The sequence below is a fragment of the Dipteris shenzhenensis genome, chromosome 13 (genome assembly GCF_047967505.1).
Source record: "Dipteris shenzhenensis isolate YYH24624 ecotype China chromosome 13, Dip_SZ_1.0, whole genome shotgun sequence".
Classification (NCBI taxonomy): Eukaryota; Viridiplantae; Streptophyta; class Polypodiopsida; order Gleicheniales; family Dipteridaceae; genus Dipteris; species Dipteris shenzhenensis.
The window spans coordinates 41,446,729-41,474,315 of record NC_141608.1 but is presented as its reverse complement, the minus strand read 5'-3'; the positions used below and the strand labels follow the sequence as shown (position 1 = coordinate 41,474,315).

Below are 27,587 nucleotides of genomic sequence, written 5' to 3'. Positions count from 1 at the left end.
GATATCCGCGAATAGCATGCTGCCATTTCAATTGTCCGCCTTCAAATGGTTTCACAAATGGGCGCGGACATGCTTATGTGGCATCCCAATAAAGTTTGGGTAGAGGATTTTCTTGGGTGGCAGTCAAAGGCCGCCCAAAAAAATTTGGAGGCGGACAAGAGTGGAGAATTTGCCATGATAACCACGTGGCCAAGTCTCATTTACCGGTATAAGTAAATTGTCCAAGCTGCCTCTTAGGCGCCAGGCATGTAGGGCGGAAGGTGCAATGTCAGGTGCGCCAGGTTATGAAACCTCCCTAAGTAAATGTCCGGGGCGAGGTTGCGAAAACTCCATTAGGATCAAAACTTCCCTTAGGATGGTGTCCCTGAGAAAAGGTTAGTAAAATGTTGTGAAAACTAGAAAGGAAGAGTGAGAGCTTGTGCTTGTGCAAAGCTTTTATATGCTTTGCACCACCCTTCTTCTTCTTCTTCACAAAAACACTTGTTCTTCCTTCTTCTTCACAAAAGCACTACTTCTTCTTCTTCTTCCTCCTTCCCCTGCTTCCCTTCTCATCGCCATGGATCCAATCGCTCCCTCCAACAACGGATCTTTCCCCTCCCCCATCTCCAAGCTCACCCCGGTCAGTTCCCTTCCCTGCCTTGCTTCTTTCACCTCCTCCTTCCCGCTTTTTTCATTCACCATCACACTTTCCTCCTCTCTTTACGTCTTTTTGTGGGAATTCCCACTTCTCTCTGTTGCGTTTGCGTCTCCCGATTTGGACACCAGCGGATTTGCTGCTCTCAGCTCGTTTTCCTGCTCGCTCGACGTCACAGGAGTGAATCAATCTTTGCTTTTGATACCGATATATTGAATGCGCTTCTTTCCTCACGTCGTTCCCGATCTGCAATTCTACAGCAAAGGAAGCGAATTTTGGTCACGGGAGGTGCTGGTTTCATTGGATCGCATTTAGTAGATCGATTGATGGAAGCTGGCACCAACGAGGTGAAATGAATGTCCATCTTGTACTTTGAAAAACTATCCATTCTCAAAGTTTCTAGATTTGAGCGGTAATGTACTACAAAAGAAAGTAATATTTGCACCACTAGGGGCTAAGCTTCTATATTGTATACGTAGTCATAGTTGCGCTTCCTCGTTCTTGATCGGTTTGAGGTATGCGCATCGATTCCTATTGCTTGAAAACTTAACTTTTGTGAATGCGTAGTAAACAAGTATTGCGGGTGTAGCATTGCACCAGGCATGGTATACTGAATGCGCTTTCGTGTTTGAGTGACTATAAGTCCCCGGGTCGTCGATTTCTCTATCGTTTCTGTCGGCGTTGCTGAGGTTCGAAACTAATAACCGTGCGTTATAATCATCAGGTCATCGTCGTGGACAACTTCTTCACTGGAACGAAGGACAACCTTCGACGTTGGATAGGACATCCGAATTTTGAACTTATCCGCCATGGTCAGTGCTATGAAGCTACTTTCTTTTTCACAAGTTACCACAATTCCTTTCGATTGAGGCTCTAACAGACTCAGACGCCCTTAACTTCAAGACAAACACAGCCTTGTTGAAAAAAGTGTCAGCGAATTCAAAGTGTGCCGTTCAGATGCACATTGAACCTGTGTGTTGATATTTTTGTAAGGGGGAGGAAAACTGCTCCACAATTGGAGCCACTCGAGTATTTTTTTGTTTTGACTTAAGCAATTCGTTCTTGACTTGATCAATTATATTTGGTGGAGGTTGTAGATGAAGGTTCTACACTGTTTCCAAATCTTGCTTAATGATGCTATTTCTGTTTTAATTTCTTTTTATCCAAACTACGGTTTTGGCCCTCAAGAAATTTGAATCATCTGTTACACAAGGCAATGTGCTTCTTGTCTGCTGCTGGCCATGCTAGGACTTCCTGTGGTGTTGTAGGTAGGTGAAACTTGCAGCCAAGTCTTTAACAGAACTTAAGTTCCTCCCCAAGGTAGCTCTAAGGAGGGAGGGCCTTGAGGGCCTCCTAGAGCTCCTCGTCCGTGAACGGAGCCTCTAACCGTCTTGTTTCCTGGCACTTCTGCAATCGGTTTGTCATCTTCTCCCATTCCTACAAATAAATTAATGGACTGGGAGGCTGTAGGGACCTGTCCACTGGGGGCTGTGTTTGAGCATATCTGGGGCTTTTTTGAAAGCCCACAAAGAGCTGTGACCGGTGGTACCTGTTTTGGGCCAGATCTGGGGCCGACTGCCTGACCTGGGTCAGCCGTCTGAACAACGGTCAGCAGTGAGGATAGAAGCTCATTATGGACTGCCAGTTGAGAGTGCAATAGAAGGTGGGCCAGTAGGCGCCTTCCACGTGTCCATGCAGTCAAGTCAGCAGGACACATGGTCAGGCCAATCAGAACCCAGTTTGTAGATCTGGATGGGTAAAACCTATCTGGGGTGAGCCAAATCAGCAGGGCTTTAGCATATAAAAGGGCCCCATAGGGGTAACTTGGAGATTACTCTGTGCCTTGTGTTTGTGCTGCACCCATAGCAGCAGGAAGGTCAGAGATCAGGTCACCTTGTGCCTCATATTTGGGATGCATTGAGAGCAATAGGGATGTAAGGGAGTGCTTTGCAGAGCAGCATGGAAGCCTGCTGGTGCAGCATCTAAGCAGCCCACTGAAGCTCCCTTGGAGCATGCAGGCTGACAGTTGATTGAAGGTGCCAGGAGGAGGTAGAAAGCTCTGAATGTGCCAGGGGTAGGGCCTCATTTGCTAGATGTTGGCACACTGAGCACGCTTTTGTATCAGGGTTTGTCCATGACTGGAGCAATCTATAATACATGTTTTACCATTCTACGCTGTTGTGCATTGTTCAAGATCTGTATCTGTATCGATCTCTATATACACTAGTATACACAAATGAAAGGAGTGAGATGTGAATTTAGCATTGTGCGATTCTTAGGCTATTTTCTACACATTCTTCCCCTGCAGGAGTGTTGTCTACAGCAAGCAACTTTGTTTTTCCAACATGGTATCAGAGCCCTGAGGAAGCTTCACAATTGCGTGGAGCTTGGATGTGAGAATTTTTGGAAGGACATTGTAGTTCAGGCTTGTTCTGAAGGACAGGTACCTTCACGTTTAGGAAGGTGACCAAGATTTAGACAGGTGTAGTATTTGTATCAGGTGCATCTGTGTTGAGTCTATTCCAAGAACTTGAGTCAAATGGCATTCCGAATTTTGAAGAAGTGGGCAAACTAGATGGGGATAACTAGCTTATCTTGAAGGTGAAGCTATAGAGCCACCCGGTGGCACTCCCCATCTGTGCGCTCCCAATGAGGACATAGGGGGGTGTACCAGCAGCATCTGTTGGGACAGATGTGGGCAGCAAGGGAAGCTGTCACGGGGGCAGACCTGAAGGGATGACAGGGCTTCCACATGGGCAGTGTGCTTGCTGTCATGTGAGCAGCAAATTATCTCTGCAAGGAAGGGCTGGCTAGGAGCAGAACATAGCCCTGGAAACGGGCAGAGGTGCGGGCAGCAGAAGGCCCTGCAAGAGCAGTGCATATGGCCCAAGAGCAAATTTGTAGCATGGGGCATAGGGGAATTGAACATCTTAGAGCAAAACAAAGAATTAAAAGAACGAGAGAAGGAAAGGTTGCGATGATTAAAAATTCAATGTACTCTTCTATTACTTTGCCAAAAATTGCTTCAAATACAAACAAGTTTTGGCTACACTCCACACACACGAGTTGCCTATGTTGTGAGAAGGACCCTAACTTCTAGGACTCTAGAACCTTATATACATGACTTCCTATTGACACTTGTAGTGGGTATTACCCACCACATTTACAGTGGTTCATGCCTCCCTTCTCAGAATAGAAGGCAGTTGCCACTACTTTGGATCTGTATGGGCTAATAGAATTTGTTAGAACAAATCATTCATACAGAGTGTCAATGGCATCCTTAGTCCATTGGTTTGACTTAGGAGGGCAGGTGCCATTACTTTGTATCTACCTATGCTAATAGAAAAGAAGGGCAATTGCTATTGCTTTGTATTTGTCTGGGCTAATAGAATTTGTTAGAACAAATCATTCATACAGAGTGTCAGTGGCATCCTTAGTCCAATTGTTTGACTCGTCGTTGAGTCCTATCTCCTCATCTATTGTGCCCACCCCAAACACCTCTAATAGTCAAGGTCCTTCATTGACTCGCTTTATTGTGTAGCACCACTTGATTTTTTGTCTAGCATTGACTGAGTTGTCATCTAGTGTCACTTTTGATTGCTCCAAACATTAAAGAACCCTTTGGGTACTTCATTTAGTGCTGCAGCAGGTCGGAGTTGTACTAGACCAGGTTGGGTCAACATGTGAATACCATGCGGCAGTCTGGAGTAGATATGGGTCGGCAGTTTGGTGCAGAGGCCAGTCTGCAGACCTGGTATGGCTGTCCTGGCAGCATTCCTGTGCACTCTCTCAGTAATAGTGCCTCAGCATTGGTTGCTTGCAGAGCAACAGGGAGGCCAGGAGTCGTCAAGAGATCAAGTTGGAGCAGTTAGTCATAAGATGGACCTGGATCAATTGTCGGTGCTCGTGCTCAATATGTTGCCAAAGAGCTTCAAAACCTTTGTAATTGGCATTAAGACTTTGGAAAGGTCAAAGCCGCTCACTTTTAAGGAGCTAGGGGCTATGTTGGTACAGGAGGCTAGGGCAAGGGCAAATCCTTTGTTGCTCAAGGCAAGGGTAAAGGCACAGAAAATGGCAAGCCTACCAATGACAAGTCCAACAATAAGAAAGAAGACAGATTTGATGAGGACTTGTTTGGAGGAGGAAGCAAGAAGAAGAAGAAATGCTTCTACTGGACGTTATGTAAGGAAGTGCAAAAAGAAGAAGTCTGATCAAAAGAAAAAGGAGTTTAAGCAGGAGTCAAAGCCAGCAGCAATGATGGTAATGTAAAAAGGAGAGCTTTTCTTGTTGATGACTCCGTGCATTGCTGAAATCAAGTATGCAGATCTAGATGGAATTGTTGTAATGTTTGACATTTAGAGATGGTCTGATGAGCTAGAGGGACAAGGAGCCTTTTTAGGCCGAAGGTGACTGCACGGAATCCTTGCCAAAGTAGGTGAAGCTTCCTAATGAACCTACCTCAGTAGGGTAGGAGAAAGAGGGAAGGCAAAGGACAGAGAGATGGAAGCTGGCAGGGAAATAGGAAGGGCGACAAAGAGGCCAAGGAGGACATCATGGGGCGGGGAGGGGCAGAAAAGGCAATAGAGGGTGGTTGCAAAGGGCAATGCAGCAGTGAAGAGAGGGTAGAAGGGCGGGAGGGTATTGTAGAGGTAGGAACATACAGGGGGGACAAGTGACAAAGAGGAGGGAAGGGGGACAGACAAGTGCCAAGGGGGAGGGAAAATTTGAGGTGGATGGGGGGAGTGTCGCATCTCTTCACAAAATGTATTGCTTGGTTATTACTTACTGACTATTTATTATTTTGTAATTTCAATCTTGGATTTAGCATGATTGCCAGAATATATCCAGATGTTTGTCTAATTTTCAAAAAGCCAGGGTCTAGCATGTGAGGGTGGACCCCCAATGTAGGGGTTATAGGCATTAAGGTTCCACAGCCGAGAAGTACCCCTTTAAACAACAAAAGAGCACACCTCACTCGAGGCTTGAATAAGGGACCAATTGAATGTATAGAATGTATGCTGACCCGACTGTTATGTAATAGACAGACTTTAGATTTAATTATTAGAGAACCAGTGGTGGAATGAGAAACCAAATGTAATGAGGGAAAAAGGGCCAAGTTAGAGGCCCTTTAGGTGGAAAATGTGGAGGGACTATATAAGTCCCCATCCACCCCCTACTATGTACCTTTTTGGATGTGACATCTAATCCTATCTACTACCTTCTCCTTCCTCCTACATGCTGCCTACTCTTTCTCCCAATCTCTCTCTATCTCTCTGTCTCTCCTCTCTCTTCCTCTCCCTCTACCCCCTTTCTCTTCTTCCCCTTCATCTCTCTCTCCCTTTCCCTCTCCCCTCTTCTCTTTTCCCCTTTTCCCGCCATCTCTGGCGCTTCACCAATTCAGTCCCGGCCCCCTTCATTGCATTGGTATCATAGCACCGACCCTGGCACTCTTGTTCTCTCCCTGCTCCGATTCAGCTGCTCCAATCTGTATGTTCTTCACAGTGTGAGTGGCTACAATGTCAAAGCACTCATGCTACAATGACTAAGGGACCAAGTAGACGCCAACGAATGCAGACATAAGTTCTTAGGAGCGATGTGGAGTGCTAACGGGCTGGGAAAATTCGATTCAAGAGGACCTAAGCGCACTTACGAAATGGCGTGGTTTTTGTGCATCGGCGTCTCCTCTTAGCCAGTCACGAACCAAGTGAACCAGCCTAGTCAGTCACAAACTGTGACCTGTGGCAACGATGATCACCACAGTTGTATCCCCGCTCATACTGGAGCAATATCTGGCTGAATTCTATGCACATTCGTAGATTGGTACTGTCCCAGAGTACTTGCAGTATTTTTGGAGACTTTCCTTGTTTGTTCAGGACGTATCTAAGAGAGGGAAGCTACTGCATTTCATCCAGGGATTGAGTCCTTCTCTCGCTACAGATGTGAAGGCACATAACCCTCAAACAATTGAGCGTGCAGCCCAATCGGTAGAGCCCAAATATGCCTGCAAGTATAAGATGATAGCGAGCAGCGCATATGGGAATGCAAATGAGGTTGAGAAGAAGCCTAAGATGACCGATTGGCATGAAAGAAAATCAGCAGCAGCACCACCATTTCTGAGGTTTCCCATTGTTATAGGTAGCAAGATGCCATATGCTAAGCCATACATGTCATTTGATGCTAAGCCAGGAGCTAAGCCAAGTGTTGGAAATGAAAAATCAGAATTTAAACAACACACCAGGGCTATTATGGACAGCAGAAAGCGGGCAAACTTATGCTTTAAGTGTGGTGAGAAGTGGACTCACGAGCATTGGGAAGTTTGCGAAATGCGTAACAGTGGTACTCCAAAACTCAGCATGATTATTGAGATATCGGATGATGAGGATTTAATGGATGCTTCTGAGATTTTGGATGCCACTCATGATGATTCAGAGGGTGCACAGGTCGTGAAAGAAGCTGCAGATGTTGGAGCTACGAAGGGGGCTGATTTTCCCTTTGATCCCGGTGGTGCTAATGAACATAATATGCATGGTATACAATCCGATGACACTCAGCCCACAAGTAACATGTGAGGCTGTTGGCCTAAAGTCTTTCATGTGGAGCATCAAGTTGCTATGCCTTTTCTTGCACAAGAGGATGCAAATGGAATGTTGACGAGGAGGAGATCTATTGGGATGCGCAGCAAACAATTTATGCCATCTCTTTTCATGCCTTGATGGGTGCCAAAAGTGCTGAAACTATCAGATTGAAAGGACAAATTAATGGCAGGACTGTTCACATGCTTGTGGACAGCGGTAGCACTCATACTTTCATCAATTCTAAGACCTAACAGAAGGTGGGACTGATCACTACTGAGATTGATCATGTGCTGAGGTAGCATTTGGTTAGAAAATTTTGTTGACAAGATGCAAGGATCAAGCTTTCGGAGGATTATGAATTTGCTGGGGATCTCTTGGCACTGGATATGGGCCCAATAGATGCTGTCCTGGGCTGCGATTGGCTAAAATCTTTGGGTAAAATCAGCATGGATTTAAATACCCTATCACTTAGGTTTGTCCACTCCTTCATGGAAATAGCAGTTGTAGCCTCGTGGGTCACTCTTCCCGGTTGCATTTTCAGAGCCTTAGTTTCTCAACTTCTCCCCCTTTCCAGTCGGCCTACGTACTTACCGGTTGGCAGACCTGGCCAACTAGTAGTGAGTTGGCGAACTGACAAGCTGGCTGCCTGCTAGGCATGTGGCTTGCTGTGATTGATTGCGGCTATACAGCTACAGGCCTGCACCTGCCCATTACTGTAGTTGGTTGCCACTTGGAAACCTCTAAGCTGCTGTCCTGCTGCTCGATATTGCAGCCACATGGCTGGCTCATTCATGTGTCCATATGACACTTGGCTACCCAATAGAACAATGAAAGGCTCCTGCAATTGGGTACATCTTGCATGCACGACCTATGGCAGTGACCAACCTATTGTTCTACTCATGGGGGCTCACAATTGGGATTTATGTGTTCTAGAGCTAGCTAGAGGCAGAAGGTTCCACATCAACCAGGAGAGGATGCATGTATCAGGAACTTTCATCTAACGTTTCATCCTGCATGAGGTGCTATAATATCTCGTCTCAAATCTTATTTGAGTTATGGCACATGTACAAATGGGTTCACAGAGGTAATGTTGAGAAAACACACTTTCTTTTGATTTTTTTGTGATGTGCCTTTGGGGCCCAAAGAAACACCTCAGCATTCTATGGGATTTCCGGTTATTGATGTGCTGTTTCATGTCTAATGGGCTAACTTTGAAAATACATAGAGCATGTTTGCTTTGTGACCAGTGCCTGACGTGAGTGCCATAATTATGATCACACCTGTCAATAGTAGGTGATCCCTCCTATGGGATAAAGATTGGGCATTAAGTTTTTGAAGCTTTGTAGGTCCTGGTGAGGATATAGCAGCAAGGCATGTCCTTCCAAGGTTTCAGTGAGTAATACTATGTTTCAGACCCATACTTTGACACGGCCCAACACTCCTAAAACCTCTGAACTGCAAAATAACCACACACCACGTGAGATCTGAGCAGGCTGCTCACCACCCAACCATGACATCTATGGGATGTGATCCCGAATCAGGAGATGTCCCCTCCGAGCCACGAGCTGAGCTACTGGCACGAACTCCCAATCAGATCCAAACCAGCCTGGTGTCCCATACCACCAGGTGGCGCTGTGAAGCCCTGGATCTGCCACTGGGCCTTGGGCTACGCTAAGATGCAGGCGCGCGTCCGCGACTCAATCCAGGAACAGACCTGGCCCCTGGGAACGAAACTTGCTCCCAACTGCACATTGAGAATTGAACCCCCTGGGCCCCTTTTATAGACTCGGGCCCCGAGTGCCAAAAATAGCGAAGACCTATAAATAGTTCGTACCCTTGCCACTCAACCCGAGAATCAAGCCTGCCTAGCTCTAAGCCTCCCCAGGCTAACCCGAGCTAGTCCTGTGTACCTAGTACACGTCAGATACCAATCCGTGCACATGACATACTCCCCCTCCTCTAAGAACTCACTCCTGAGTTTGCTAAAAAACTCGGAAATGTTCTCTGGAGGTTTTGTAATGTCTCCCATGTTGCATCCTCCTCAACACAATCCTTCCACTTGATCTTGTATTCTATGATAGTTCTATTACGAATCTGCCTTTCACGAAATTCAAGAATACACTTAGGTTCGTGTGGAATAAAAGTCAAATCTGTAACTTCTATTATCTCTTGAGGAGAAACAAGTTGATCGTCCGCACCCAAGACTTCTTTCAGTCTACTGACATGAAAGACTGGGTGTACTTTAACATCAGGAGGCAATTCTAGTCGATATGCAACTGGTCCAATTCTTTTAATGACCTTGAACGGACCACAGTATTTGGGGAATAATTTCGGAACCAAACCAGTACTTAGGCTCTTGGATTCCTTAGGAATTCGCAAATATACCATCGTTCCTTCAGAGAACTGTCTAGGTGAACGATGTCTATTAGCATAAAATCTGTCCCGATCTTGGGCACTTCTAATAGACTCCTTGGCAAACTGCAACATTTCCTGCATGTCTAGCAAGAAGTTCTTAGCAGCGTCATTTTGAATTCCTTTTAATCCAACCATAACTGGTGACTTAGGTTGAAACCCGTACATAAGTATAAAAGGACTATAACCAGTATTAGAATGCTTTGCACTGTTGTAAGCAAATTCTATCATAGGTAGGTAATCTTTCCATGAAGACTGTCTCTTAGATACATATGCCCGAAGCATGTCTTCAACCAACTAGTTGACCTTCTCTGTACTGCCATCAGATTGTGCATGATCCGAGGAACTCATACTTAGAGTAGTTTCTAACTTCTTAAAAACAAGTGTCCAAAAATTACTTGTAAACTTTGAGTGTCACTGACTATGTCAGATGGCAAACCATACAGCTTAAACAAGTGGTCCACAAACTCGTGAGCCAGCTGAACAGCTGAAATAGTTGTTCTAGTAGGTAAGAATCTAGCCATTTTTGTAAGTCTATGCGATGATCTACTGCCCGTTCTGGAGGTAAAGCTACCGGCAGTTGAGCGGGGAATACATCCTTAAAACTATCTAACAACATTCTCAATTCACGGTGTTCAAACACACTTAAATCATTCTTGTTAATTACTGAAACAACAAATGAAGAAAGCGGAATCAAAACACACTGATAGACATCATAATGAGAATTGTTTAATATATTCTGAAGCTGCATCGCAGATACAATAGGCCCCTGAGAAGAGGGAATTTTATCACACTGAATACAAAATTGGGTGTCCTTATCTACAAAAGAACGCGTATGCTCCGTCCATCCGATCTGAATATTGTGGGTTTTAAACCACTCTATTCCGATCAACAAGTCTACATGCTCCAGATGCATAACATAACATGTAAGAGCCCCTGTGTAGGCTTGAATCCGGATAGGAAGCGCTTCAACCTTGCGATCCCAAAACTGCTTCCCAGCTGGAAGCTGCACCTCATAGGTGTGGTCGCTAGGTACTGTGGACAGCCCCATCTTCTGCACAAATTTGTAATTAACAAAGTTGTGAGAGCTGCCCGGATCAAAGAGAATGTGAACCTGTTGGTCCATAACTTCTCCATAAACTCGGAAAAGATCATGGGAACCAAACAACAAAGTATTGAAAGTACAATTACAAGAGAGTGGGCAGGTAATGACATTTACAGAAATACCTGTCATCGAGACTTGGTTCGCTCCCTTGGTTGCGGTACGTGGACCCGCCTGGAGCTTCGGTCCAAGTACCAACTTTTGGTTCTTGCGCTTTGGACACTCATTCTTGGTGTGGCCCCGCTCCTCGCAATAGAAGCAACGTCCTTCTTTCTTGAGCCTCAAAGTACGAAGGAAACGGGCTTTACCATTCTTTGCTGGAGTCAAGTTTTTCTTGGAGGCGTTGTCCGTAGACTTCGTCTCCCCAGTACCAGTCGTATGTTGAAAGAACTTGCGTTTATTCTTTCCACTCGTGTCGGAAACTGTAGTTGCTTTGGCACCGGCCATGGTATCATCATATATGCGCGCATAATTCATGACCTCCTGCAACGTTGTGCATTTGTTGTTCTTTATCTGCAACTTGCATGAATCTGGCAAACCATCCACGAAGAAACCTAACAAGGTCAGTGGATCCATCTTAGTGGCCCTGGTTTGCAGATCCCGAAATCTTTGAAGATAAACTTCAAAGGTCAAGTTTAACTTGACATATCGAGGGCTTTAAGCTTGCCAACGATATCATAATCATCCTCCTTCTTCAGGAACTCCTTCCTGAAGACCCCTTCAAAATCTGTCCATGTATCGCGCTTAGGCTGGAGTTCCTTCCACCATAGCAACGCTTTACCTGACATGAAACCCGCTGCAAGCTGGATCTTCTTCTCATCTGGGTATGGGTGGAACTGAAAGTGTACCTGCCACTTGTGTAACCAAGTGTCAACTACCTCCTTCGTTCTAGACTTTTGATCTCCCGGAAAAGGGTCTGGAGTTATATTCGGGCCTAGCACTGAAGCCATGGCATCCACATGCGTGAGTGCCTGCACAGTGGTAGCCAGAAGAGTGAGAGTCGCTTGAATCCCTTAGAGTTGCTGTGTCAACCCCGTTTGATTTGCATTAACCTGCTCGAATTTTCCATCCAGAGCAGTCCTAAATTCACTGAAGGCCTTTTTTTGTTATCAGGTCATCATAGAGACCCTGATCCTCCTCTCCCACAGGAGTGTAATCCAAATCTTGCTCTCCCATGGTGAACTCGGGATTTGCAGAATTAGACATAACTGGAATTTGATTCAAACAGAAACTGAGAGAAATAACTGACTGAACCGAAGCGAAAAGGGGAATGGAACAGAGGAAAACCGTCCCAAGAGATGCTGACGGAAGGAGATGCTGGAAACTGGCGAACCGGAAGCCCACGAATCCCGAAATCTTGCTGAACCCGCTACCGGATGCAACGTACGGAATCCTGCAGCGTACGGACTGCTGACGTGGCTGTACGGGACTGGCACAGATTGCTGGCAATGCAGGTACGGTTGGCTGACACAGGGCTGGTGCAGCTGTACGGATGTACGGAAAGCTGGCGACGCAGGTACGGCTGACGCAGGGCTGGCGTAGATGTACGGCAGGCTGACGCAGGCACAGTACGGAGGTTGGCGCAGGTGCGCAACAGGCTGACGCAGGCCTGGCACGCAACTCGATGGCTCAGCGAGGCTCTTGCAAGCTATGGCTGGGCTGGTACCCTGCCCCATCTATATAGGAAGCAGGGCAGCCTAATTAGGAAGCCTTGCTTCCAGAAAAGGACGACCCTCCCAGCTTTGGAGGGGGTGCTTTTTTCGAAAAAAGCATCCCTCAACGCAGGCTGGCTGCACCCTGTTCCTGCGCATCTCGCCTCTCCCTGCCTTGGCCGGATTTCCGTACAGCCTTGGCGTCCCATCTCCGCCTCCCTCGCAGCCCTTGTCAGGTCTTTCGCCTCTCTACTTTCTCCGTTCTACGTTTCCCTCTCTTTCCTTCTTCTCTGCTCTCTCTCCTGCTTCCCTACAGCCTTCTCTCTCAGCCCCCTTCAGGAATTTCGAAACTCTCCCTCCTTTCTTCTACCTTTTCCCTACATCCTGAGCACCCCTGCTAACTCAGGAACCCAGCAGAAATCGCAGCAACAAATTTCGAATTTTAGGGCATACCTGGAGGAAAAATTCGTCAAAAATTCTCGCATCAGAAGTTCCTACCTCAGGAGCTGGCTCTGATACCAACTGACACGGCCCAACACTCCTGAAACCTCTGAACTGCAAAATAACCACACACCACGTGAGATCTGAGCAGGCTGCTCACCACCCAACCATGACATCTACGGGATGTGATCCCGAATCAGGAGATGTCCCCTCCGAGCCACGAGCTGAGCTACTGGCACGAACTCCCAATCAGATCCAAACCAGCCTGGTGTCCCATACCACCAGGTGGCGCTGTGAAGCCCTGGATCTGCCACTGGGCCTTGGGCTACGCTAAGATGCAGGCGCGTGTCCGCGACTCAATCCAGGAACAAACCTGGCACCTGGGAACGAAACTTGCTCCCAACTGCACACTGAGAATTGAACCCCCTGGGCCCCTTTTATAGACTCGGGCCCCGAGCGCCAAAAATAGCGAAGACCTATAAATAGTTCGTACCCTTGCCACTCAACCCGAGAATCAAGCCTGCCTAGCTCTAAGCCTCCTCAGGCTAACCCGAGCTAATCCTGTGTACCTAGTACACGTCAGATACCAATCCGTGCACATGACATACTTGGACAGCAATGCACTTTCACCTCATAAATCTATTATGCAGGGCTCTATTCGATGCCTTGCAGTATAATAGCTCCCAGAAAAACTAACTGTAGAAATGTGGCTTACTCACAAGTCTTCATGATCTTACACACATGCTTTTATTCCTTTCTCATGTTCTGTATTTTCGCAAAATTAAAAAAGATTATCTTAGTGAATGTTTTGATGTAGCTTGCTACTATAAATTCCATGAATTGGTTGATGTATACATAGGAAAATGTGTAAATTAGAGAGTATGCAAATGGTCATGGCTTTATAAATGTTATGCGCTATTTTTCCAAAGAGGTAATAATTGTTGCACTATTGCTGATAGTGAATTCTTTTGATGTATGCACAGATGTGACGACCCCTCTGCTGGTAGAGGTGGACCAGATTTATCATCTAGCCTGTCCAGCATCACCTATCTTCTACAAGTATAACCCTGTGAAGGTGAAATGGACTTTATAGCTTTGTTTTGGGTACTTTGCCGATCTTGCTTGTCTTCTTCTTTAAAATTTGGTCTACCATTTGTGTAGCTTTTCAGTGGGAGAGTTAGCTTAGGGAGTTCTCTCCAATCTGGGAGAGACTTGTAACAAATGGATACCAGAATCTGCCAAGTAGTGTCTGGAGAAATCCATTTAGAGGATGTTTGCCTCCAATACCAGCCAGAAATGGCCTGGCTGAACAAACTATATGAAACAGAATATACTCCCCATTTTTTCACAAGAAGAGGCCGTGATCTGATGTTTTCAAACTTATCTGTAGAGGCTATGCATGATATGCTGTGGGTCCAAAGTGCAATAAATTCCTCTTTCTGAGGTCTCGAAACACCTAGCTTTCATATTCTGAATCTTGTGCTGCCTCTAGTAGAGCTTGTGAGGCTGCTGGAGCTTGTTTGTACCACATTGTGGTATATAATGCCTCACTATCAACTTCTAGGGAGGCGTCATACCTCAATATTGGGCTTCCATCGATGTGACATGCAATTGTACCCCAACTAGGAGGGGCGGGAGTCTTCTATGGCATGCCGCATCCCATAGATGTAGGACTTGCTCCTCTTGTTTCTTTCATAGGCTTATTGGATGTTTTCCACAGCTGTTCCACCTGAGACAAAGAGGAAGAGAAGAGAGAAGAAATAAAAGAGGTTTTCAATGTGCAAATACCGGGGAAACAAGTTCTCATACATTCAAATCAGGAATAGCTGTTGCTTATTAATCCCTTTTTCTATTGACAGACCATTAAAACAAATGTCATCGGGACTCTGAATATGCTTGGCCTTGCCAAACGGGTAAAAGCAAGGTACGCTTGTGGTTTACTTGCCCTTTGTTAGAGTTGTTGATGCAAATACATTAAGGTTTTATTAGAGTTGTAACTTTCTAAATTTGTATTGCAGGATTCTTTTAACATCAACGTCAGAAGTATATGGTGATCCTTTAGAGCATCCCCAAAAAGAAGAATATTGGGGCAATGTTAATCCCATAGGTGATCTAGAGACTGGCACTTTACAGAGCCCACTACACATAGGCTGGTTTTTGCTTTTTGGGAATGCGAGTTCAGGAATCAAATAACCACTTTTTTTGGTGTTTTATGACTAAAGTCACTCCAGCTTACGTTTGCCTTTTACAAAGACCAGGGCTGCAAGATATGAAAGTTTGTCGATCAATATCACCAGACAAAAGAAGATAGGGAGGGAGTATAATAAAGCAGAACATGATTCTCTACATTCGAATAAGAATAATGATGCAAAGTTACACAATTAGCAATACTATTTGCAAAAATGAAGCGCAGATGTCCCTGGTTTTTCATTTCCTGTTATACAGGAGGATGAGAACGTTGCACAATGAGATCACTCAGTTTGCTGCCTAAATACTGAAACATATACAATCCTGTTTGCAGGGGTAAGGAGTTGCTATGATGAAGGCAAGCGTGTTGCAGAAACACTCATGTTTGATTACCATCGGCAACATGGTCTTGGTAAGTCCACACTTTGGATTTACGAGCTAGGTGTTTTGTATGAACTTCGGGATCCTAAGTCTACAGTAAAGAACTCTGCATCTTCTATTGATTAGTGAGCTTGGTTATCGACTTTTGACTCATATTTCTAAGCTGCAAGTTGTGATATGCTGATACACTGATTTCAATATCTTCTGCATGTTATTTCCTCTGCTTATCATTGAATTGCTTCAAACGATGATGTCATCGGTGCTTAAATACTACTCGTATTGTTGAAACTCCAATGAAGTGTATGCTTAATACCTGTCCACATGCTTTTGAAGATCTGAATTGTGAGTGACCTCAAAACCTTGGATGTGTAAAGACTTGAAGGTTCAATATCTATTGTTCTCCTGATACAAGCTTTGCTTGATAAGTTGTTTTTATATCAGTGTTTTGCTTTTACTCTTAGTTTTGTTGTCTCTTACAAAAGCAGCCTTTTTCTCTGTTCTTTAGCTACTTTTATTTTTTCCAAGATTGGATTCGTACGAAGGTATATATATTGTTATGCTAATATGAGCTTTTGAGGGGTCATAATTGCAAGTGGATTCAAAAGTGGGATTTTATCCTCATAGCAAGCCATCATGAATGAAGACGTTTTGAAGCTCCATGCAAACGGTCTGATTCAATGTTGGCATGGAATTTTCAGAGATCAGAATTGCTAGAATATTCAACACTTATGGCCCTCGAATGAACATTGATGATGGGCGTGTAGTTAGTAACTTCATTGCACAAGCATTGAGGTATGGAAGTTTCTTCTATCGAAGCAAGGCCTATGTTTCTTCTACAGTGACTCAAGAGTTTGCAAAATTTTAAGCTAGTTTCACTCATTGTCTCTTTTGAATATCATTTGGTGAGGTAGCTTTGTTAAATTTTGCCTGACCCCCTTATTTGAATGTGCTTTTATGGCAGAGGTGTTTCGATGACAGTACAAGCACCAGGGACTCAGACTCGAAGCTTCTGTTATGTCTCAGACATGGTATGGCATTGAGTTTACATTGTGGAAAGGCGTTGTTGAAGAGGGATCCTTTCGTTGCCTTCCACTTCTTCTTATCTTTTCAATGGTGTTCCTGTTCATACCAAGGAATGGTCACCCACATTTGTGGTTGCTAGGGAATAATTTGATTTAGTTTGATAAGATGTCTTATTTGAAGGATTCCACCTTTAAAAATCAAGCTTAGAGCGAGCTATCTTTTAATCAAGATCTTAGCCAAAGACAGATCCTTTTTCTTTCTCTGGAGTGGTCTGACATTTGGAAACCACCATGACAGACTCGGGTAATTGTTTTTGCATTAGAATAATGATCCACCATGTTTACAGAGTTGTGATTGCATTACTCGTCTTATTATTGGTGAAATTCACCTGGTTCCAAATTCATGCTCACCTATTGGAAACCGACCTGCTGGAACTCTCTCGAAACAATCCTCTCGATTCCATTAATTTGCCATTATTTTGACCTTAATTCGCTAGGCACCTTTCCTCACTAATACTAATGTGATTTTTTTCTCATCGTGGGGACCTACTGGTACTCAGGATAATCTTGAATACAGATTTAGCTCTTACACTTGGAATTGAACTAACGTCAAGTAGATGAGGGCTGAATTTTCATAGTAGCCTTGCAAATTTGCGATTAAATGATTGGATAAATATGCTTAGGAGCTTGCAAGTGATACGCATAGTGTCAACCAAGTCCTTAGCTTGTGGAGAAAATATGGGATCAAATCTAGCTCGTCTATAACATTATCCTCTACAACTGCAGTCAACATCAGCAGCTCACATTTAATTTAAGTCAAAGGTTATGATATTTAGTGATGCCATAGATATGTCCTAGGAGAGGATGTCATGAATGATGTAGACAATGATATCACTTTCAGTCAAGCCCCTTGCATTGTGAAAAGTGAAAAGAACAGGGAGGTCAAGTCGGTGTAATTGCATAAGCCCTTATTTGGGCAATCATTGCCTCTGTGTTTTCCTTTTGTTTTATCAAGAAAGATCAATTTGTTGTGTTTTCAACTCTGCGACTCCCCAGCCCCTGCAGGTAAATAGATCCTTCTAGTAAGTGGAAGGCTACCTTGGCTCACCCAACTGTCATGCCATGGGCTTCAATGTGGCATGATTTGTGAAAAACGAAGACAAAGTTCTGCTGGCAGTTGCTGCAACCTATGGAATGATAAAGGGGAATAAGCTCTGAAAGAATGTATCTTGCAGTGAAATAACAATTGGAATCCATGCATTGGCTTGCTTATGGAGAGAATGAAGCCTTGGATACAGATCATGGAAAGTTGAGTTGCCATAGTCTCGGCCTAATAGTGGTTCCAAATGCCTCGTATGGTATCATAACACATGCATAATGCAAGTGAGAACCATCGAGTCTCAATGGTGTGGCCTCCGAACATCTGAAGGCGTTGAGCCTCCTAGAAGTGCCTTGTAGCTGAACTCATGGTCATGTCCCATTTTGTGTCTCGGAGAAATATACATTGAGGACACCAACCTGTTACCTTTGAAGTTTCAATGCTGTGACCACCCAACATCTGAAGGCGTCGAGCCTTCAAAAAGTTTCTTACTGCTAGTCTCATACTCTATAGATCTTGACCTCGTGTCATATGCATCTAAGATATTTGATCTTTTATATAGTAGGCCAAGCACCTCTACACCCAAGGGTGAAGGAGGGTGACAAAAAAGAGCTCAGTGGTCCTTTGCTAGAGGACATGGAAGCTTGGACATCCCTAGAAGCAATTGTGTAACGTGTTGAGTCTAGAACCATGTGAGAGAGTAAACCATAATGGCAAGGCATCTTTTTTGAGGTCATGTGTTTATTTTTAGTAGATCCAGTGGAATCTAGGTGTGTAGACTTTTGGTCCACTAAGAGTCCTTGAAGGGCTTCTTGAAACTTCTTTGGTTACACAAGCCTGATAGGTCGCACTTACTTGGCACCTTAGCATGTTAACCTTCTCAACAAGCCTATTGAAAGTCCCTCCATATCATATGCCTTTGATGGCTGCTTTTAGACTCTTCATAGTTGAGGGAGGTCCTAGATCACCCACTATTCGATCCGACTGAAGATTGGGAATGACTCTTTGTGTGAGGATGTCAAACTAGTCTACCCCTTGTTTTGACTGTTGAAATAAAATTGTGATTGCCTCGTTGGAAAGCATGAGGAGAGGGACTTGTAGTAACGAGTGTCCCTCCTTCTATGGGCGCATCTAACTTGAGGGATAACACAATGACACTCAGCTCTCCAACTATTGACACCTCCAGTATTCTTGTTTGCCAAATCCATGACATTGCACAACATCTCAGCCAATCTACTAAATATGTAATCTAATATCCCATTCTTTGTAGATGGAAAAGGATTGACAAGCTAGCAATCTTCCCAGGGTAAAATATGGAGAAACTCCAATTTTGTGCTAGACTACAAAATGGGATATTGGTTGTTGGAGCATAAATAAAAATTCATTGGATTTATGGACTCCAATTGCCTTGAAGAAAGGGTACAATGCTAAAGATCATTGTTCCGTGAGCTTTGCCCTTGAGCACTTGACGAGTTGTTTCCCACTCCATCATTCAGTTTGAGGTCTAGAATCATTCAAACTGTCTCATCTTTATCATAAGGGATGTAACTACGCATACAAACTTGTGAGAAAGACCAACAAGAATGCTGAACTAAAGAGATCTGTAGCCCCAGTTGATAGCTTACATATTGAGCATCTATGCCAAGATAACTTATGAGACAGCAGGTCTGCAAGAGCAAAACAAGTCCACTTGGACACACGGGCTGCCATGTGGCCTGTGCAGACGGCAGCAACAGGTACAGGTGCAGGACAGGCTTGCATAGTCAGCAGCAGTGGGCAACAGTATGTATAGGGATGATGTCAGCCCGTACATCAGCTGATGGCAGCAATAAATGAAGTAGTGGAGGTTGGCAGAACAGGCAGCAGCCAATCATAGGCTGCCACGTGGATGTACAGCAGGTGGGACAAATGAAGCAACACCTGACTGCCACGTGAAAGGTCGGCAGCAACAACAGAACCAATTGGGCAGTTTGTCAGCCAGTCAGCCAGCAGGGAGAAAGACAGACGTAAAACCATATCAAGGGCCCCTTCCTCCTCATTCTTCATCAGCCCTTGCAGCTTCAGTGCATCCTCAGCAGCCCACAGCCTCCAGCATCTCTAAGGAGGACCAGCAGGCTTTGAGCAGCAGATAGGGACCCAATCTGGCATTTATCCTCACACACCCATAGACACAAGTACATGTGTTGGTTTGCCTTTCAAGCTCAGTGCAGGCTCCCTTGCCTCATACGTTGGTTAGGAAGCCAAAGAAGCCCACATCTGTAAGGCTCAGGAAGCAAAAGAAGCCTGGATCACGAAGCTTGGGAGGCCCAAGTGGAAATAGAATGTGAGCCTAGGAAGGCACGCAAAGAAGGGGATCACACACTACTCTTGTCTCTGATCAAATCTCAGGCATCAAATAATATAGAGGGAATCAAAAGCCCACCAAAAGTATGATGGCAAGATTGGCTCCTTGGTTTGATCTCATGGCTAAATCAGCTCGAGAACTACGTTCCCATAAGAACAACTAGAAGTGCACTTTGGCATTCATGCATCTGACAGGTGCAGCCGTCACAAGGTGCCACAAGGGGCAGGCAATGACTATGGTGCAGTGCAGAAAATAGGTAGTTATATGTGGATGGAGTTCTTGAAGTATATGGGGATACCTTTTTTCACCACAGTACTTAGTTCTTCAAGCCGTCCCATGGTCTCAGCGAATGGGTCAACCACTATGCCAATCCATTCGCTTCAGCTATATAAAGGGAGGTTATTTCATGGCTTGGATTGGACATCCAGTGATATGATCACATCTTATGTTCCAAGGAGTACGACACGGCTTACAAACTCACCCAATATTTTGAGCTCATGAGCAAGGTCAAGGACCCAAATCAGTCCTTTGCAAGAAGTGCCAAGACTCGACTTGCTCTAGGGGACACCAACTCCGACAACGGGAAGAAGCTTGGGAATAGACAACGGAAGAATAAGAAAAAACAAAGGACATCAATGGCTATAGAGGTTTCTTGGAGGTCAAGGCATGTGCCAGATCTTTGCCATGTGCAGGCCATAATAATAATGATTGCTTGCACTTGAAGAAGCTTTGCGAGGAGATGGCCACCCTTGAGCTGGCACAGCCACATAATATGGCTGATATGCAGGCTGAACAGCCAGCCAATCAAGATGATTGGGTAAGAAGATCCACTAGAGTCTCCAAACCTCCTGATAGGTTTGTTCCAAGACAGAACTACGTGGCTGATTTTGTCATGCTGACAGATTGTGGTGAGCCTTCATGCTATCAAGAAGCAATGAGAAGGCATGATAAGAGAAAGTGGGAGAAGGCCATGCATTCAGAAATGGATTCTCTTATCAAAAATAAAACATGGGATTTGGTGAAACTACCAACTGGAAAGAATGCCTTACCATGCAAATGGGTTTATAAGATCAAGGTCACTTCCAATGCTGAGAACAAATACAAGGCAAGATTGGTTGCCAAGGGGTTCAAGCAACAAAAGGGCATTGACTTTGATGAAATTTTTTCTCCTGTGGTGAAAATGACAACATTGAGGGCTGTTTTGGCATTGGTTGCACATGAGGATATGGACTTGTGTCAGATGGATGTCAAGATTGCATTTCTCCATGGTGATCTTCATGAGGAGATTTATATGGTACAGCGAGAAGGGTTTGTCAGTGAAGGCAAAGAAAAGTTGGTATGCAAGCTGATAAAGAGCTTATATGGGTTGAAGCAGGCTGCAAGGGAGTGGTCTTCAAATTCCATACTTTCATGCAATCTCAGGGGTTTAGGAGAAGTGATGTTGATCACTGTCTCTATACCAAGAAAGCAAAGGATGGTAGTCTTATTTTGCTCATCATTTATATTGATGACATGCTTATTGCAGGCAAATCTCGGTATGAGATTGATGCATTGAAGATGGGACTGCATAAGACATTTGATATGAAGGATCTTGGTGATGCAAATCACATTTTAGGGATGCGCATCATACGGGACAGAAATCAGAAATTGCTCTATTTGTCTCAGAAGGAATACCTTGGCAAGGTTTTGCAGCGTTTCAAGAGGGAGGAAAGATTCTTGGTACTCCATTGCCTCCATATGTGAAACTCAGTCAAAAAGACAGCCCACAGTCAAATGACGAGAGAGCTGAAATGGCCAAGATTCCTTATGCATCCGCGGTTGGTAGTCTCATGTATGCAATGGTGGCTACACGCCCAGATATTGCCTTTGCAGTGGGAGTTGTCAGTAGACACATGGCAACACCTGGCAAGAAGCATTGGGAAGCCGTGAAAGGTATCATGAGATATCTTAAGGGCACAATGCATGTGTGCATTTGCTTTGGGAAGAAAGACTTGGTTCTTCATGGGTTCACAGACTCAGATTTTGCAGGATGTGTAGAGAAAGTCTACTACAGGATATGTTTTCACCTTAGGTGGTGGTGCTATTTCATGGATCTCTCGGTTGCAGAAATGCATTGCTTTATCTACCACAGAGGCAGAATATGTTGCAGCCATAGAGGCGTGCAAAGAAGCCATATGGTTATCTCGTCTAGTGGGCGATATTGGTTTATCAGGAGAGGTTCCTATTTTGCATTGTGATAGTCAGAGTGCTATTCAGCGAGCATGTAATCGTGTGTTTCATGCCAAAACGAAACACATAGAGGTGAAATATCATTTTATCAGAGAAGCGCTTGAGGATAAGCATATTCAGCTTGTCAAAGTGCACACTGATGACAATCCTGCAGATCTTTTAACCAAGAGTCTTAACCGGCAACGCTTTGCACATTGCAGAGTACAGATGGGTGTTGGCTGAGTTTCTCATGATTGAGATTCTCTTGTATGTTGTGTATGTATTTTCTATGTACACTTCTTCCTCTTTTTGGGCACATTGCCTTTAAGTAGCAAGAGGGAGATAGAGAAAGGTAAGAGAGCAAAAGAGAGAACACACGTTTTGTGGGAAGCAAAAGTCTAAGATGTGACTTCCCTTATTGCCTTTTATACAAAGAATAGATAAGGTGATGACGTGGCATTATAAGTACCACTTATACAAGGGATAGCACATTATGCCTTTATCCCCAACAATCTCCCTCCGCTCCTTGCTCCCATCACAAATTTTCTCACCTCGTGTAGTTACCTTGGATCCATTTTCTTGATCTTTGATGAAGCATTGCTGGACTTAACCTTCATTTGCTGATCTGATATCTGAGTTACTGAGAGTCATAGTTGCAATGAAATGTGTTTTTTATTTTTTGAAACGTTTTCAAACGTTTTGAAATAGAAAGGGCGTTTTTTTTGCAGTGCTTTTTGGTGCAAAAGGCCCTAAGGTCAATGTTTTTCCCTATTTTGTATCGAAACAGTCGAAGGAGCTGTCGCTATCACGTTCTGTTGGAAAACGCCTTCATGGTCTCACTTCTGAGTGTACGAACATATTAGATTGCTGAAATGTTTTCCTCTATGTTCCTCAGTGTTCTGGGTGCCATTAGTGCATGAAATTATGCATTTTAGGTCCCAAGAATGTGTACGTATATAGTAGGTGCTTTGGTAAAACAGGCACCTAGGGAAAATTTTGATTCGTTTGGAAAATTTTCCAACCGTTTGGAAACGCATTTCCAAATGTGACATTTCCAAATGTCTGGCAACTATGCTGAGAGTAGATCCGTAAAAATGCAGCCAAATGAAGTCTTTCTCCAGCAGACATGCAAATCGGAATGTCACCAATTCTTGTACCTCGAGTTTTGTCCCTTCTCGTAAGTCACTTATGGGTTCTTAGTATTTGAAATCCTGCTCATCTTGTGAAGTCAGACATTGGCTGTACTGTCCTCCCCCCATTTGCAGGCACATTGTTCCCTCTACCTCCTTCTCTACCATAAGAACTGACTTCTTCCATTTGGCCTTTTTTTTCAAGCACTCCAAAACCTAATGTCTAGGCTTTCCATGGTATGACATGGGCCCTTCTTTTATCTACCATCTTCCTTCTATCTCTTGTACATTGGCTTCTTACATTCGGCTGCCAAAGCCTTATCTTCGGTCCATCTTTCCAAGTGAGTACTCGTTTTGCTTTCTGTTCTTACTTTGAAGCAGACAATATATGAAAATCTTAAGGTCAGGCCCTTTTTTTTCACTGCAGCAAGAATGCTCACATGTTGCTGAAATGTATAGTTCAAAGCCATTTAAGCCTATCTAATGCAAGTCAGCCTCTAAAACCTTCACAGAAAATAATGCAATGTTCAAGGCTAACATTTTATTTGCAATATAGATCCTTTAGGGGGGGGGGGGGGGGAGCGGGGGACAGCAATCCCCCCCGTATGCAATAGGTTGGGGGGGGGGGGAGGGTAGCCCCCGCCCCCAGCCTATTGCGTACGCAATAGGCCAAATATTCACAGCGTTACCTTTTTTTTCCCCCCAATTAGGATGGGAAGGCTCATCCAATTATCACATCTAGTAGCACAAAAGTGAGAAACAACCCCTCACTGCATGTCCTACTACAAGACATTCACCGAGGGATGAGGACTCATAAAGGCCCTAGCGGGGCCGCTTGATTTTCCTTAAGACACTAGCAGTTGTCTCTTTGTTGGCTAGTTAGAGTTGGCCTTTGGCTGCAGTAGCTAGTTAGATGCAAGTGGATGTGACTTGGGCAACAAGAATGGGACTGCCTCGAGGAGGATATGTGTGTAAGAAACATTTCCGTGTCAATTCTTGGATGCTTGCATGCTCACAAGGTTTATTTCCTTTCTTGCTTTTGTTTTTCAAATTTTTATAAGAAAGAATATATTCTACTCTTTTGAGTATGTGTGTGTGTGTATCATAGGAGCAAGAACATTCTGGGAACGTTGGCGGATGCCGGAATGGGAACGTTTTGGGAAGGGGGGAAACGGGGGAATGAGAATGCCATGTCATCAAAGTACATGGAAATATATCAAAATATGAAAAGGAAACCACTTAGCAGCTCTAAACTTTCCATTTCAGCTTTAAAGTTTCAGGTAGAACTTAGAAGGCAGAGAGAGTAGAGAGGAGGGGCTGAGAGTGGAGAGGGCTGAGAGAAGGGGGCTGAAGCTTGAGAGGAGGCGGAGAGAGTGGAAAGAAGGGGCTGAGAGTGGAAAGGGCTGAGAGGAGGAGGGAGTTGAGACTTGAGAGAAGGGGCTGAGAGAAGAGGGTGCTGACAGAACTTAGAAGGGGGCTGAGTGGGTAGGAGAGGGTAGTGTAGGAGCAGGAGCATGCAGAAATAGAATACCTGAATGGCACTTTTACCAGGCCCGCACAGCATAGCATACTGGAACGCTGGTTGGCAGGCTGGAACATGTTCCGGTAATAGGGGAAACGGTTTCCCTGGCGTTGTGCATCTGCTGGATGTTCCGGATGCGTTCCAGACTTTCCGGTTCCCCCTTCCTTCACGGAATGTCACTCCGGAATTGGAAACTTGTTTTCTTGGTAATTATGATGTATATGTATTTGACTGACTCAGATGATATATACACTGGACGGAATAATAGGAATATTTTAAACAATGGTATTCTATTGCCTTAGTGTTGGTGAGGTGAATAAAACATTCGCTGATGGGAAGGATAGTGTGCAAGAATTGGTCATTAGGTTTTTCATATCACATTATTAACCGTGTGCAGGTTGATGGACTTATTCGGCTTATGGAAGGAAATGACACTGGACCCATTAATATTGGGAATCCAGGTGTGTTTACAAAAAACTGTACATGTTTATAATGCAGTGTCATCTTTGAAGCTTGTTTTTCAAATGATAAGATGCTCACAAAATTTATCTGGCAAGTTGCATTTAAGAAACATGAACGGTTTTTGTCGGACGGCCTTATTGTATAGTTGCTGTTTATGGATTCTTGTCCAAAGGACACATGGAGTGATGTTTTAATTGGAAGCTAAGTTGAAGTTGTATTTCCACAGCTTTCCTCTAATTTATGAAATAATTTGGGTAGGGGAATTCACCATGTTGGAGCTCGCTGAAGCAGTCAAAGAGGTAAGGGATGGCTCACATATCATTTAGTACATTTTTGTACGAGTTGGCCTTCTTCATAGATGATCCTGAGAAGTAGTTGTTGGTTGTTTTTTGGGTGGTTTGGTTTTTTGAAGGACACTGGTGAGCAATTTGTACTGCCTTAGTTTGCACTCAGTTGACTTAATTCGTGTATATGAGCAGCAGAAGCGCTTCCCCTGCTGCTCTTGCGAGCTCTTCTCGCCTGATCTCAGCAGCTCCCCCCGTCTCTCCCCCCCCCCCCCCCCCTTTCCCTTTGCACCACATGCCTCTCCTCCCCGCATTCCTCTCTGCCCCACCCTACTTCTGCCCCCTTCCAACCCCAACACACCCCCTCCCACCCCAAGAAACCCCCCCCCCCCCCCCCCCCCCCCCCCCGGGCCGCCGTCTTGTATGCTCCATGTAATAGCTGTCATCTAGGATACAGCTTCCTTGATCACCTACTCCCTTCATGATGTGCTCTCTTTGCCTTTTTCCCACACCAATAGATCCACCCACCTACCACCATTGGATTGGTCTCCTGCAATAACTAGTATGATGATGTGCTCTCTTTGCCTTTTTCCCACACCAATAGATCCACCGACCTACCACCATTGGATCGGTCTCCTGCAATAACTAGTATGATGATCAGTGTAAGACATTTCACCGTTAACTTATATTTGAGACCAAGACCTTTGGCGACTAGACGAAAATGTCATTGTCTAGACTCTAGTTAATCAGAAGAAGAGGGACTTCATTTGCTAAAATGAGAAGTAATTACTAAACATTTTGTTTAGCAGTAAATCCAAGGACTTTTGGCGAAAGTTTCTGGAGTAAAGGTTCCCATCCTCCCTCACAGATCCAACCATTTAACACACATATAGACGCACCCTCTATGGCATCCCTCATCATCCAACACTAGACCTTTTAGAGCTACCTCGTCCTACCTCTTGTTTACCCTTCACCATTGGTGATATTAATCACGCAACCCTCAAGCTGCACAATGATTGAGCCAAAGATCATGGCAGACTATGCACTGGAGTACATTGCACATGGGCTTGGCACCCTAGCCGCGATCTTATAGCACAGCTATTTAATGAAGCAGTTTGAACCGGTTTCCTCTTAACACCATTGTCTCGATCCATTAAGGTAGGTGATCCCATGAGTGGAAAAACTACAAGACCAAATGATAGAGCATGTCCTCACTTTTTTTGAAAAGGCAACCTCTTTTGGACATTTTGGTGGAGTTGTATATAGATGCGGTCCCTCCAGAGATTATATATTTTATGAGGTGAGGTAGGGATCCCTGTCATACTTCCCTGCTACAGGAGCGCTCAAGATTGCTTTTCTTTTTTCTCAACAATATGGTTGAAGGAATTGTCGGTAATGCTTATTTGGCCATGTTGATCTGATGAAAGTTGAAGTTGGATGTTTCAACAGTTGATTGAGCCCTCAGCTTCATGGAAAATGGTTGACAACACACCAGATGATCCACGCAAGCGCAAGCCGGATATTACAAAAGCAACAACTATCCTGGGATGGGAGCCTAAGGTCAATTGCACATTAAATGCTTGTTGTCAGTCCAAGTCATCTCTTCATGTACGTAACTTCCACAGAAGATCTTATCCCCCCTAATCTATTTTCGGTTGCTCTGCTGTTTCCATACATTTTAGGTGACACTTCGAGAAGGATTGCCCCTTATGGCTGCAGATTTTCGAGAACGGCTTTGTGTAACAAAAAAGCAAAAATAAGGCTTGTGATCTATATTCCTGTTTTTATTTTCTGGTTGGAAACGAAGTCAGAGTTGAAATTTAAAGACTGCCGCCTGGTGCAACCGGGTGAAATGTCAGAGGATAAGCAAAGGTCACCATGATGTTTTTTTTGTGTGACCTGAGCTCAGAGTAATGTCTCAGGTCAGAGTAATGTCTGGTTCCAATCAAATACCCCAGGCATGTAAAATTTTTGACAGACTGGTGCAGCCTTTTTAATGTTATGCCTTACATCATAAAAACCTCACAAGTTTTTGCAGGTGTAGCCTTGAAGCTTCATTTGATTTTTGCAGGTGTAGCCTTGAAGCTGCATAGAAATCAAACAATGATCAATGGTTGATGCTTTTCCTTTCT

General features: G+C 44.4%; 1 protein-coding gene across 1 annotated transcript; it reads left to right on the top strand.

Annotated features, from left to right (window-relative positions):
• The first annotated feature begins 423 nt into the window (after positions 1-423).
• Positions 424-27,587, top strand: LOC147895414 (UDP-glucuronic acid decarboxylase 5-like). Its single transcript, XM_087384070.1, has 13 exons — positions 424-619; positions 895-981; positions 1,359-1,446; positions 13,800-13,891; positions 14,676-14,740; positions 14,835-14,923; positions 15,338-15,415; positions 16,083-16,176; positions 16,346-16,412; positions 25,107-25,170; positions 25,430-25,470; positions 26,905-27,015; positions 27,138-27,587. Exons 1-13 carry the CDS (start codon positions 440-442, stop codon positions 27,213-27,215), a joined length of 1,134 nt encoding a protein of 377 aa, XP_087240196.1. The 5' UTR covers positions 424-439; the 3' UTR covers positions 27,216-27,587.